This window comes from Tyto alba, unplaced genomic scaffold (genome assembly GCF_018691265.1).
Source record: "Tyto alba isolate M040663 unplaced genomic scaffold, T.alba_DEE_v4.0 Super-Scaffold_16, whole genome shotgun sequence".
In the NCBI taxonomy this organism is placed as follows: domain Eukaryota; kingdom Metazoa; phylum Chordata; class Aves; order Strigiformes; family Tytonidae; genus Tyto; species Tyto alba.
Genome location: NW_024881278.1, coordinates 18240031 through 18255421, shown reverse-complemented (window position 1 = coordinate 18255421; position 15391 = coordinate 18240031). Strand labels below are relative to the sequence as shown.

General features: G+C 36.1%; 1 protein-coding gene across 9 annotated transcripts in view; it reads right to left on the bottom strand.

Annotated features, from left to right (window-relative positions):
* USH2A (usherin) overlaps nucleotides 1-15391 on the bottom strand; it is a 428153-nt gene that overhangs the window by 160027 nt on the left and 252735 nt on the right. For all 9 annotated transcript variants that reach the window (XM_042789369.1, XM_042789365.1, XM_042789371.1 and 6 more), the window contains one exon: nucleotides 12893-13072. In XM_042789369.1, the coding sequence (XP_042645303.1) occupies nucleotides 12893-13072 (180 nt within the window). The remainder of the gene's footprint in view (nucleotides 1-12892; nucleotides 13073-15391) is intronic.

Genomic DNA, 15391 nt, shown 5'->3' with positions numbered 1-15391 from the left:
CCTGATGGTACTGATATAAAACAATACTAAAGCTATGTACTGTAGCTAATACTAAATATGAATGCTAAAGCTAATACTATAACTTGTCTCACTGTGTTTCAGACTTTGTGATGTATTCATGGTATGATATGCCCACAATCACTGTTCATACACCATTGTTTTCTGCAAGGAGCTTGCAGAGTTTCTGAAAGCTTTTGTATGTTCTATCTTACCTAATCTTCTGAAATATATCTTTATGAAATATACGTATATGACATATGAGAAAAACAACTAGTTTTTGGATATTTTGTTCATATATCAAAAAGCACCATAGGAGTACACTAGAGAATATGTTGTCAAAGAAACCATGGAATTTTATCTTCTCATTTCCCATTTTCTCTAAGGTGTAGGTGCTTATCACAACAATATCAAAGTGTCTTGTATGTCAATGCACTGAAATAAATATATTCCCACTGAAAGTCATGAAGGAAATTCAGAAATTGGGAATATACAAAATCTCATAAATTTTAAAAACTCTAACTTTACAGGCTGGTAGTCTCCTTGCCTGCAAGAAGTGCTGTTCACCTAAAGACAGCAGAAGTCATGCCCTTAAAATACTGAGTATATAATTTGAAAATTTACCTCTTGTAGTTCAATCAAGTGTCTTCTAAGATTTTGCTCTGTGGAAGTCTTTTTCACTAGCAACTATATTCTCACAAATGGAAGTTAAAAAAATATCATTTACTACTTTGATCCAATCTTCAAGCTATTAAAAAGCATATTATCTTTTTCTGTTCACCTGAGCTGGACAGGGCTAAAAGCAAAAAATATCAGAGCAACAATACTTATTAAGTAGAAACTGGTTTGTGTGTGATCTTAACCTGCTTCTCAGTTCACTCTAAGGCATTAAAGTCATATAGTCTTTGAAGTAGCCTATACTCTCTACTTTTCTTCTGCAAAGTACAGCACATGTCAGGTTCAGAAAAAATACCAAAAATGACTGTATATTTTATTAAAAGCTTATTTTTCCCTCTCTCTCTCTTTTTAACAAAAGTCTAATTTAGTTGTTGTTCCCTTAGGTACGAAGTACACAGTTCATAATTCATTTGATATAAAATGTCGGTTTAGATTTTTGCACTTCTTTGATAAATGAGAAAAAACATGTACATTTCAATTTCCTTCTACGAGGTTTTACTAGCAGAAGCCCCCCTCCCATTGTGCTGCTCAAAGACCTTTGTGTTAAATTAAACATCAAGATTCAGAAACTGTAGGGAATGATATTTCCAAGACATACAGTACAAATATATGAGACTGGGAAAAATGGTAATGATTTTTCCGACCAGTAAAGTGATGTCTCCCAAAGAGCATCTTTGATCCTTGAATTAGTTCTCAGTTATAATTTAATATATCAAAACTGTCAGCAGCTTTCCTTACACTTAGACATAAAGTGATATAGTCAGTTCCACAAAGAGCAAAATACAACATTCGGGGGATTGCTCCCCTCCCAACATGTGCTGGTGACTCTAAAGTCCATCAATATTAATGGGGAAAATCTGTGTACATCAAAGGAGATGGCAGAGAATTAATTTAATTGTATCTGTCATCATTAACAGTATGGAGTGTTTTTTCCTAGATAACCATTGATCAACATGCAAAACTCTCAGGGGACTAATCTGCACAACGGGAAAGAACAGAATAAAAAATTTAATTCTGGAAATAAAACTATTATAATTAGGAAAATAACAAAATACTGTATATTATTCTCTTATGTAACACATGAGGCTGAGGCTGACAAATTTGAACTATCACATTTATAGAGTAAACAAGAATTCTTATCACTTCTCAAAATTGCCAACTGCAATGCTATGGCTGTCACTTCATGTTACAGTCTAGTTCAACAGCTGCAGTATCAATAAATTAAGCGATATTAGAAAACAGCAATAGCATCACTTTCTGATGCTCATGCTGAGTATCAGCACCAATGAACAACATACATCCAGATCCCCAAATGCCCAGAACTCAGGACCTGCTCCTAGCCCTGGGTCACAATAGTACCTGCTCTGCCATATTCCCCAGTAAATAAGACCGTTTTTTTGGTTTGTTTTGTTGTTGTTGTTGTTGTTGTTGTTGTTTTGTTTTGTTGTTTTTTTTTGTTTTTTTTTTTTTTTTTTCCTTCACGGTAGTTGAGTTTCAACAGGACAGATGGGCAGTATTCTGCCTTCCTTGCTTATGAACCCAGAGATCAGTATGCTGCCAAGCAAGTGGGAGATGAGAATGCTAGTCATGTTAGGATGAATAATCCAGATCTCCTTTTTTTGGTCAGTGCTCTAACAGAGATAAAATATGACAGAATATGAAAGGTAACACCTCTGTTCCACCTAACTGTGGCAAAAATCCCTAACTTTTTATGGATTGTTCCCCCACCAAAAATAGCATATCAATTGACAGAAATATGATCCAGGTGTTATCCACTGAAGCAAAATGTTTAACATTTAAGGTGAATTAAAAGCAATTCAGACAAGCCTATTCACATACAGAAATAATCCATGCAAAATATACAGTTGACTTATCCGATGAATAGGGTGAAAGGATTACAACCTTTTATACCTAAACCATCCACATAAGAATGTTCGTACAGCATTATTAAGTAGCTACTCATCAGTTAATGTCCTGTTCTAGATACTTTTAACAAATAAACCATTTATATGAATTAACTCTTGGCTTCATTTCCTCAGATAATGCTGCAGAACACATAAATCCACTGGAATTGGTGGAAGTGTGTCAATATACAACAATGAATGATCTGTTCCCAAGTATTTTTACTGAAAAGACCTTGGCTACTGTCGTCTTCTCCAAAATTGGGCAGCCTAATTGATTAAAAGTTTTAGTAACACCATCACGTTTTATTCAAACCCAAGGCAGGCTGACTGTGCTTTGCCTTATATGCCACAAGACATGTCACAGCATTTATTCCAATCTGCACATGCAATTCACCATATGTAGAGGTAAAAGAGATACCCTGGCAATACCTATTCTCTACAATACATATTTTCTTCAATCTTTTAACAAAAAGTAAAGAGGCAGGGAAAACTTCCTCTCCTTTGTTCATTTTTATAACATAGACTGAAAGGGCTAAATCTTCATCACAGAAAATTTACAGCTGCTTAATGCAGATTACAACCATCAGGAACATTCTGTTGAAATTTTTGGACAGCACTATCAATTTCTTAGGCTTCTTAGTATATAAGAGCACTCACAATTTTTGCGGAAGGAAAAATAGAGAAAAGAGAAGTATTCTTTCTTTATATAATGCTATCTCCACTAATGCAACTTCTTTTCTTTCTACATGTTCTATTAGAGCTGTTTAGATAATCTAAAATTAGTCAACCTGAATTCAGATATTTTCTATGTACACAGTGGCCACATTCAACTATGATGACACCTTTCCTAGAGAGGCAATCTCCCAGCCTAAGCTGATGGATGAGAGGCTGACAAACTTTCTGACATGTATATTATACTTTTCAGCATGAAGATGAAAATAAAATCTCTTTTACCTTCCCTTGCTAACACATGCCTGTCTTTGTATCTATCTGTAAAATGGTGAGCTGGGTTTCTGTAGTGGGGGGAGGGGGCTACAGCAGTGGCCCCTGTGAGAAGCTTCCCAAAAGCTCCCCTGGCTCCAAGTCAGACCCACCTCTGGCCAGGGCCAAGCCAATTAGTGATGGTGGCTGCGTTTCTGTGATAACGTATTTAAGAAGGGGAATCTGGGAGGGGGTTGGGATGTGTGAGGAGGAGTTATGAGAAGCACACCTAGGTGAACGCCCAGCTCAGTGGAAGGAAGGAGGAGGAAGGGGGGCAGGAGTGCCAGAGCAGAGATCCCTGTATCCCGTGGTGAGACAGCAGGTCCACCCCCCTGCCACCCATGGAGGTCCACAGTGGAGTAGAGGCTGACCTGAAGCTGTGGAGGAGAAAAACACCAGGACAGGCATCTGTGCTTAAAGGAAGCCAGGACTCAGAAGGAAAGAGCTGCCCCCACTGTTGTGGTTTGGTGCTGGGAGGACTGCAACACTCAGGGGTGACCCACGCTGGATCAGCATGGGAACGGCTGCATCCTGTGGGGAGGACTCATGTCAGAGAAGGTTTGTGGAGGACTGTCTCCAGTGAGAGGGAGCCACACGGAGCAGGGGAGGAATGTATGGCTTTCACCACTGCTCCCGAGCAGGAAGGAGCGGCAGGCTGACTGTAACCCCCATCCCCTGCCCCATGCACTGCTGGGGGAGGAGGTAGAGAGATGGGGAGCAGAGCTGAGCCAGGGAAGAAGGGAGGGGTGGGGGAGGTGTTTTTTGGATGTGATGGCACTTCTCACTGTTGCACTTTGTCTGTTAAGTGTTGTCTTTGCTAGCATTTGAATTCAAGTGACATTTTATTTCTCTAATGAGTCTGTCTCTTGCTCATGACCATAATGGGAAAATACCCCTCCCTATCCTTATCTGGATTCCTGAGCCTTTTGGCTTCATTTTCTCCTTTCTGTTCCTGAGAGGGGAAGGGGTCAGTGAATGGCTGCATGCTGCTCACTTGCCCTCTGGGCTCAAACCATGACAAGGGAATAACAATCCTCAGTCACTTCAGAAGCCTACTGGAAAGATGAATTAGTAAATATTTGTAAAAATCATAAAAGTAAATATGTCAGTATACAAATAGTAAGAATTACTATAATTCAACACTGGACATAGCCCACCATAACATAAAATACATGAATTCCCTTTCTCTCTTATTTTACTAACCTGGAATTAATCCAAGAAGATAGTTGGTTTGTTTTGTTTTTGTTTTTGTTTTTTTGTCAGAAGAGTAAATAAAACCTGCATACAGATCTAAAGGAAAAAATACACAAATTCCATCATGTATGCATGAACATGCATATACTAATATATCATATGCATATTTGTGTGTGCATCTGCATGTGCATGCAGACTGTCGTGGTTTGAGCCTGGTCGGCAGCCAACCATCACAGCCGGTCACCCACCCTTCCCCTTCCCCACCTGGGAATGGGGGAGGGAATTGGAGGGGTGAAGGGAGACTCGCAGGCTGAGATAGAAACAGCTTAATAATGGTAATAAAACAAGAACAGTGACAATAATAGAAAAAAAAAATATAAATGGGCAATGCACGATGTAATTGCTCACCACCCGCTGACCAATCCCCAGCCCGTTCCCGGCCAGCGACCCCGAAATACCCAAGATCCCACAATCACAATCCCGGAAGCGAGAGAGAGAGAGAGAGAGAGAGAGAGAGAGAGCTCCTTCTGACCACCCCTCCTCTCTATAGTGAGCATGACGTGCCATGATATGGAATATTTCATTGGGCAGTTTGGGTCTGGTGCTCTGTCCGTGCTCCCTCCCTGCTCCCTGTGCCCTTGCACACGGGCAGGACATGGGGAGTCGGAGAGTCCTTGAAGTCTCGGTAGCAGCTGAAAACATCAGTGTGCTATCAGCATTCTTCCCATACCAAACCCAAAGCTAAATCCAAAACACAGCACTCTTCTAGTTCCCGAAAAGGAATATTAACTCTATTTCAGACCAAACCAGGACACAGACACAAAAATAAACGTTCATAAAGAAAAGCACAGTGAGGAAAAACTGTAAAATATCAGGAATCACTAAGGGCTATAGACTTATAGTTGCCTTTGTTGTAAGAAACAGGGTAGCATAAAACAACACTGCATTACAGGAACACCAGAGGAGAAATTATGACTCTAATGACTGAGTCTCACTCCTTTTTTCTCCTTTTCTGTCTTTACAGAAAAGCTTATTTCTCCTTAGGTACTCAAGTCAACTATCCCAAAGATGACTGAATAGATGTTACATAATAAGGAGCACTATATTAGGAAAAAGTAGGGAAAAGTCAAATTTAAAACACCACCGGAACAAATAATTAACTATATGGAGGAAAAATATTTTAATTCTGTGAATTGTTTTAAGAATTCAGATACAATGTTTAAGATTTTCTAAATTAAATTTCAGTTCTGTTTCGAAACTACACAGAAATCTCCCAAATAAAAGTTAATATGAATTAATGTTAACCATAAAGGAAACTCGCAAAAAAAGCAAGAGCACTTCTATGGCCATGATGTTTAAGAAAGATCATCTCTGGTTCTGTCACCAGATAAAGAAAGGAAAAGTACAGTGACTTGATTCGCTCTAAATGTCACCCTCAGTAAGATCTTAAGAGACCCTTAATTTTTCTCCCCTTAATCTTTTTTTTCTTTTCTTAATATGGAAGTGTGAGACTAATATGTAACAGGGTGACAGAACTTTCCTGGAGGCTTATAGAGTTCATTGTAAACAGAAGAACTCTAAAGCTTCCTCAACTGTGCTGAGTAGCTCAAAAATACTTTGTCACTTCTTTGTCACTTTGCTCAAGTGCTTTATGATCAGCAGGCTAGCTTCCATAATCTAGATGCTTCAAGTGCAGAAAATACAGAATGAAAAGACAAAAAAAAAAAAAAAAAAGGCAAAAAAACAACCCACAACTAGAAAACAACCCACAGATTAATTGTTAACAGTTAATGAAAATGCCATTTTATTCTGGAAACTATAGGGGCAGGAGTTGTCAAAAACAAATGTAATAAAGTGAGCTCTTAGAAAAGCAGAGCAAAACATAGCAAAAAAGTAACACAAAAATTGGTCCAACTCCTAATACTTGCACATATCTGGAAAATGGTTCAAAAGACAAAATTCATGGTGTGATTTTTCAAATGTCTTCTGTATGTTTTCACTAGGAATTTCAATGTAATTTTATTGTAGAATTCCTTCAACAGAAGAACCTAATTTATCACATAAAGCATGTTGACTTTAATTAGACTACTGAACAGTCTAAGTCAGATTTATACAGAACAAAAAAAAAAAAAAAAAAAGAAAACAAACAACTGTGAATAGGCTTAAGATTATATCAGAATTGTGTCCTTTTTTATGTACAATTGAAATTGGTTCAAATTAGGTTTATGTGATGCTAGGTAATAATTTTAAATAATGATCTGCTGCTAAATTCTACAACAGCCTATTTTTTCCACTTTTATATATTCTTCTGTTTTTCGGAAGTACAATCAAGCTGTAGTTTTCCGCCATGAAATTTGTTCTGCCGCAGATTTCTTCCAAGAGATCTTAAGTATCACCTGGACTTCATGCTAAGGCTAAGGTTTTGGAAAGACCTGGAGCGACACCTCTACGATGAGGTTAATTGCCTGCATATAGATGACCAATTGGCTATTTCAAGCTGTTGCACAGGTCTCCCTTTCTCATCTGGCACTCCCCAGGCAAGTTCTTCTAGGCAACTAAAATTGCAGTTTTGATCTTCTTGCCCTAACTGCTTCATGCATCTCCAGAAGACAGAAAGCAACTTAAGAGCTGACAAATACAGATGTCCTATGTCTGGAGCATGGAAACAGGCTAACTATAACTATGGTAGAGCTGCCTAGCCCCAATTGGCTGCAATTTAGGAAAGTGAGCAGTTAAGTGGGTGCTTCTGTGCCTCCTATTGCCAGAGTCTGAAGACACAACCTTTCAGGAATGAGACTTCTCTCTTGCCACTCAAAACACCCACCCTAAACCAAGAACAGACACAGTATAAGCTCACTGAAATATATGCTGAACAGGCTGGGAGAAAGGAATAAAGGAAGAAAGTAGAACTAATGAAAATGACAATCAGTTCAATACTGCAGAGGTTAGAGAAGAATTATTGTTTCATTAGAACAACTCCCAGTTTTCCACACGAACACTTTTGCAATCCTACCCTTATATCCCCATGAGATCATCTTTCTGGCCAAAAGGAACTGGAATGGACAATTTACACAGCTTGCCACTGACACTCTTTAATTAGCTAGGTCATTGATGAGAGATATAGGAAAGCCCTTTCCCCCTCCCTACTCTGTCCTGCTCTCTCCTTAAACTACCTCTAGAAAAGATATGGTCACAATTTTTCATTAAGAACTTTCTGTTAACACTCCCCACCCCACCCCTGTCGACGTGTTTGCAACAATTTTGTTTAAAACATTTCCTGTTCTTCATCAAAATCAGAGATTATATTATTCTGAAATTATAGAGATATCATGAAAATTTTTGAAAATTTGGATTTTTTAATATATTTTTTTTCACAATTAATAAAATAGAATGATGCCAGCAGCTTTTTTTTTCTAAACTGCTTTTCATTTATTTTTTCTATTTTTAAATTCTGGTTTTACTACTCTACCTTTACAAGAAGTGTCATAAGAGAATGTAAGAGAAGAAAAATGAAAAAGAAACAGAAGGCAGAACAAAAGGAATCTCGCTGGATTTTAGTGAAGTCTACAGAAAAAAAAAAAAAAAAGAAGAAAAAAAAAAAAAAAGAAAGAATAGAAAAAAAGGAGAGAAATTAGAAAAACAACTAATATCTCAGAAATACCTGAAATTTGAAGTAAAGGAAATTCTCTCAAAACAAGTTTTATGGTGTGACTCCTAATGTGATACTGAGCATCATGGCAAAAAAATCCTGTCCAACGGGGAAAATTCTACCATAGTCAGGTTTGACTTTTCTTGCTAAATAATTCTGGCCTAACAGCATTGGTTTGCTTTGTTTAATGAATATTCATTCATCTAAGGAGGCTTGTTGGCTTCAGTGATCAACTTGCTTGAGCAAATCCTTTCAAACGTGAATATAAGTTGTATGATGTGATTCTTACTTGTTTCCATAATTGGATCAACAATTCTACGTTGTGGTTCAATATCCAGTCTCAGAGGTGTTGCTACCTAAACTAAAAGCGGCTGAAATCCTCTGGTTGCAGGACACCATCCTCTGTAGACGTTGAACAAACATTAACAGCTACAAGTACGCAGGCTCACTTTTTGCTGCTGAGAACTAGCCCAAGCTTGTAGGCAGAGGCATGCAGAACCCCATACGCAAACACTGGACCAGCAAAGGGTAAGTGCTTAAGAGTCCAAGACAAAATTTGACACCTTTCACAACTAGACATCCCTATGTTGTGCAGATCACAGACAGAGCATGTAAACAAACAACAGACTTCATAAATTATGGCAGAGATTAAAGAGACACTTCACTGCTTAGACAAGTATTTTTTTTTTTCCAGAGTGTCTTCCCTTTTATGTTTTACATGAGGAATATATATCAATCATTTGAGGCTCTTTTCTATAGATAAATCAGCATGAATGGCTTGTAATCCCCAACACAAGTAACCACAGAGAGACAACTCTGCAGTGTGATACAGTATTACCATCCACAACAAGCTTCGTACTTTGTCATTACTTGGGAATCCAGTCCTTTTCTGTGCTTTGGAGGTGATGACTGAGCCTCCACCTTCCTGCTTCCCATCTGATCAGCAGCCTGTGTCTCTCTGCTATCTCTCTTTGCACCTATTTTTTCAAACTAATCTATGTTCTTCCTTTCTGCATGCAGGACTTATTCTCTTCTATACTAGGACTTTTGTGGTCAAATGAAGGGAACAAATGGCTTTAACCAGAGCATAAGCTATTACCAGTAGTTATTGCAATTTCTTTTCTGTTTTCTTACCATCTCTTATTACAAAGCAATCCTAAATTAATGGGATCCACTATGTGCCACTACATCAGATATAGAACTCATTAAGAAGAAAAATATCTAACCAAGGACTCCGTACAGAAGATTTTCTCCCAGATTTTTGCAGTTTTACATCTGCTGTATCATTTCAATTCATTTACCTAATTAAATTAATTTTAAAACAATTTATTCTCCAGATCTTTTACTGGCTGGCATCCTTAAGTTAATGTGAAGCACTAGCTAGTATATTATTTTTTACAACTTCTACCAAAGCAGTTTAGGACAAGATAAATAGAACAAATTTATTCTTTTTGGAAAAAATATAAAACTCAAAAAAATTTACTTCTACCTCTGCAGTATGAAATTTGTCACTAATCATTTTAAACTATGCCCTTTTATGCTTCTTCCATCTCTTTTAGCTTTCTATGCAGTTCTTTGATGTAACAAAGACAGTTTCAGACAAGATTTCAGTTCATCTGGAAAAAAAGCTTTACGTCTTGAGGCAAAAAGCAATGTATTTAAAATTTATATACTCCATAATGCCTTTGTTCTGAACTTGAACATCTTGAAAAACTTCCCTGCTTTCTTTTGCCTTCCGACTCTGAAGATCATTTGTTCTCATGGTTTCAGCTTCTTATTATGCAACAGTGACTTTAACTGGTGGTTCCAGCATTTAAGTACATGCACAGTCATGGCTGACCCTTTCTGATCAATTGCCAATCCATACAGGTTTGACTGATAAAAGAGCCAATTAGATTTAAGCAAATTAAGGGACATCACCAATGTCAACCACTTATTAAACTGAATGCTGAATTCCATGCATACAAAACACTAATGCACCAAGTCCCATTAAGAGTTGAAATCCTAACCCCATTAGTAACTCCAGACCACTACAGGGTAAGGGTCAAAAGAAAGTTTCATATTTATGGATTAACATTTGGATTCAGTTTTTATTTTTTTAATTTTTCCAAGAACTCTTGAACCTGCACTGCAATTTTAGTCAAGAGCTTAGATAAAATATATCCTTTATTTCTAAGAATTTTTTTTTAAACATTGACTTTAAGCATGGCAAACCAGCTTGATGAGAAATTAACATATATTCAGTCAGGTAACACTAAAGACTTGGTGTGATTTATATTATGGGCAACAATTTTTAAATACAAAATGAAACAAAAGAAATATATGTTGGAAGAAAATTTGTAACATAATTGAAAAACAGTGATCTGCAGTAACATCAAAATGCAACACTTCTTTGTCCTCTCCCTCTTCTACAATCCTCTATCAAGCACAATGAAGTACTCCCCACAATGCAAATTTTTGAAACTTTTTTTTGTTTTACTTGAAAATAGAATGATACATTTTCACACTCATTAAAAGGCTGTGATTTTGTATATAATGAGACCTCTTTCACTCTTTGATCAAGCAAAACTTCTGACAAAGTGAAATGTTAGCCACTGAAGTAAAAAATAAAATTTCTTCTGATTTTAGTAGCATCAAGATTTCATTTAATGATTTAGAAAGTGTTTGTAAGTGAAGGTACTGAGTACAGCCCAGTGTAAAATTACCATTATAATTTAGCATGTGTGGAATTGTATGGCATTCAAAGAGTCACTATAATGAACATTATAGTAAACATAAATTGACCTAGATATACACGTGTGTCTCTGTACGTGTGTACACTCATAGTGAGAATATAGTGTGTGTGAGAGTACTTCTCTCATATGCACTCCTTCATTTATTATTCATTTTATTACAGATCACAGTTCACTGGACAATAGTATGGAAGACTTCTTTAATAACTCTCACTGCTAATTTAATTCTACTTAAACACACATATCCTAGTGAATGCCACATGCTTTTCAGCATGATTTTATGTGTAAATCAGGATAATATGTTTTCAGATCATTAACTAAAAGGAAGCATGAACTAAAACCTATTTAATCAATGAGGTATTGCTTTTAAATTACCACAAGGTCATAAAAAAGATAATTTCAAAGCTATAAGTTTTCTAATTGTAATCAACAACAATCTAATGATGAAAGAAAGTGTATCTTAATGGCTGTCATAAACTTGTGCACAGCCTTGCCTATCTTTAAAAATCCATTATCTTCTTATTTGGTAAAAATTTCACTACCAAATTTTGTTATTTCTACATGCAAAACTGAAGTGTGACACTGGGATTAGAAATGTCAGTGTCACACTACTCAGTCTTTAATAAGCAGTAAAATTTAGATGTGGCTTTATTTTTATATAACAACATATATGTGTTAATATTAGGTATAATTTGTCAATCAGATTGGAAAAGTATAAAATGTGCTGGGAATTTACCTTTTACTTCTTGCTCAGTAATCTGTCACATAAACTCTGCATTTTATTTATTCACTTTTCAGAAGTCTTTCTGTTGGCTTAGCCTCAAAATCCATCTGTTTGCAAGTGAACTGTTCTACATGTAATTGTATTTCTGAGCTGTAAAGTTTATGGGATTTTTTGTTTGTTTGACTTTCTTTTTCTTCTTTTTTGCTTTTGAATGATATGCGTGGCACTCTACACTACACCCGCTCATCAGCTACACCTACACACCTCTCCAGATCAAGTTTTGTTGGGCACTCACTTTAGAATTCAAAATTGCCTTAAATTTATTGTTTCCATTGGCATTTATTCAACAAAAGCTAATTCACTAGGATGTCTTTGAAAAGAGAATGCAAAAGAAACATATATACATCAGCTGTAAATCTAAGCTTTCATTTACATATATATATATATATGCAGAATGTTTAGGGAGTATTTGCTCAATTCTCTTATTTCAATTTTTTATGAAGATAACATCCAAAGTGGCTTACAGTCTCATTCACTGTAAATCAGCACATCGCAACTGACTTTCTTACAGCTACAATAGTCTGTGGATTCTGAATGAATATATAACGATTGGTTTATATCACTATTATTAAAGAAATTATCTAAGTCTATTCAATAAGTGCTCTGTGTCAGCACCTAACTTTTGTTCTAAAACAGATTACAAAATGCAGGTGACTTTCTCCATATTCTTAGATTAGTTTAGCCATGCATGATAGAAGACCATTCACAGAAAAAAAAAAAAAAAAAGTATATAATGCACTTCTCACCTACATAATGTTAACCTATACAACTACCTGTTTTCAGTCTCTAGTTCTTAAATTGAGCAATGTGACAAATTAGAAGCTGAAAAGAACAAATTTGTTAGTAAGAACTACTAATGCAAACATATTCTTCTGAACTTCCAGTCCTCAGTTGCAATAATAAATAACATTTTGTTCAACAGAGTACTTGTGTAATTGTTACATGCACAGAAAAAGCACTTTTTCATACTTACCTCCTGGAGGCATGACTATTGTTATAGCATCACTTATCAAGCTGCCCTGGCTGTTGGTAGCATTTACTTGTACTGTATAGTTAGAAAATGGAATCAGTCCTTTAATGGGTACCCATACATTGGATTCGTTGCTGCTGCATAACATCCGAGTACCATTTACAATGGAATAATTAGCATTAGCTGTTATGAAAAAAAAAAGGGGGGGGGGAGGGAGAAGAACAAATGACAAATGTTAGACCTTGCATCTGCTACAATCCACTGTCTTTATGAACCAAGTCTTATTTCTACTCAAATGAAATGTTGCTATTGATACTAATAACACCAAAAAATGGCCTATTTGGAAGAAAAAATATTATTGACCATTTTCTCCTCCTTTTGCCAACAGCTTGTGGTACTTGTAAAACTTAAAAAATAAATGAACAAACTATGCAGTTGCAAAGCTGATTGCTATATACTGCAAACAGAAGTCAGTTTTCAGAAATTACTCATGTTCTAGAACAGTTATGTGATAACTGCAAATTCAGAACATTAAGGTTAATACTCATGCCTATGAAAAACCAGAAAAATTTATAGAATTCACTAGAAGAACACTTATTTTAGGAGTTTATAAGCTAACTCCATTGCATACATAATAATTAGTCACATGCAGTAAGAAACAGCATGGCCTGTAGTCCTCTCAAATATAATACAAGGATTTGAAATATTTGGTTTATCAGTTGAAAACACCACGGAACACCACAGTAACCTACATGTCCTTTACAACCTTTTTAAGTTCACAAACTTAAGATAAGGCAATATTCTACCCTACAAGAATAACAAAATAAACCTTTTCAAAATACCTGATGAGTAAGACTGGAAAATAAAAGAATTGTATGTCAAGTAACAATTTTTTTTTGACTCAATGAAGATTTCAATCACGTATCTGAGAGAAAACCTGAGGTCATTTAAGGATTATCTAATACTTTGAACATATAAAGTGCTATATAAATGATTAATATTATTACTACTATCCATCATTCCATGGAGAGCTCTCACATTGAAGTCGATGAAAATTCTGCATTACAAACAACAGCAGAATCACACAAATCTGAGACCAGAAGTACAAGAATTAGATTAAACAGAATATAACTATGAAGAATATCTTAAGACATTGTTACAGGAGGAAGATTGAATATTCACATCTGAGTCCTCTATGAAAGCTAAGTAAATAGAAGTAAAAAATCCCTAGAAACTCTCTTTTAATTATTTTTTTTAAGTGAAACTCATGAGGTTTACTCATTTTTATGGAAGTTTCAAAAGAATTGTTAAAACTGAAATGTTATTAAACCTAAAACAGTTTTTCAAATATTCCATATTTCTGTGATGTGTACTAATGTGCATATGCAGTACATTTCAGTCATTCTCTCAATACATTTTACCATGAGTGAGTGATATCCACTTTACTCTAATTTTAGGATCCCTATAAACATTCTGCAATTCACTTAAGGTGCAGGTCCAAGCCATGTCATTATTTTGATGTTCACAGAGCTGCACAAAGTGTGTTTTCAGTTTTTCTGTTGGTAGCATATGGCAAACTTACTTTCTGAGTTTTTGGGGAGGGGAACAGTTTTAGAAAACTCTTTTTATAAATCTGCCTTGAAGTCTAGATCCTCATTGCTCAAATTCTACTTGGATTACACCATGCCATAGCACCAGACTGCCCACACAGACTACAGTAGTGTGAATGTAGAATAATTTCATGAAACCTGGTGGATTTATTTTTGATTTCACTGAATCCTACATTAGCCTGAGAGACCCCAGCAATAGAAATGAAGCATCTTATCATGAAAGAAGAACCACCACATTTTACACATTCCACATAGAAACATACCAATTCTGCAGAAGCAAAGTTATTTTGTTCGAGATTACTCTTAGTAATCTACTCAGCTACTCAGCCAGCACTAGAAAAATGTATCTGCGTTACTTGATCTCAGCTCTTAAATTGTGTATCAAACCCTCCTTCTGCATCTTTGTGAAACTGTCCCTGTCTGTGATTCAGGAGTAGATACAATCCAACAAAGCATGTTTCTCCCATTATCTATCACAGTTTTCCTGTGCACCTCCAGGCAGTCAGCGACTTATTATTTGCAATGCCCACACAACAACGTGAGACTGTTACATGAACCTATTCTTTTATTAACAACAATAAAGACATTAGAAATGGACAAATGACAGATATATTCTTAAGGTCCTAGTGATGTGAAACACTTAAAGGACTCGGCTGATAGTGAAAAGAGATGCATTTGTAAAATGTTTCACTTACAATGTGTAGGAAAGTTTAAAAATCCAGTGTTGACAGATCAAGGCGCGTAGGATAGATTCAAAGCTGAAGCATAAAAGTAGGCTCCCTAATAGCAATTTATGTGCCCAGTTTAAGAGAAAATTAAACTTTTTCTATCTACAGTACAGTTTTAACATGTCAATATTTTTATTGTCATCCACCTGAGCCCAGAATGAAAG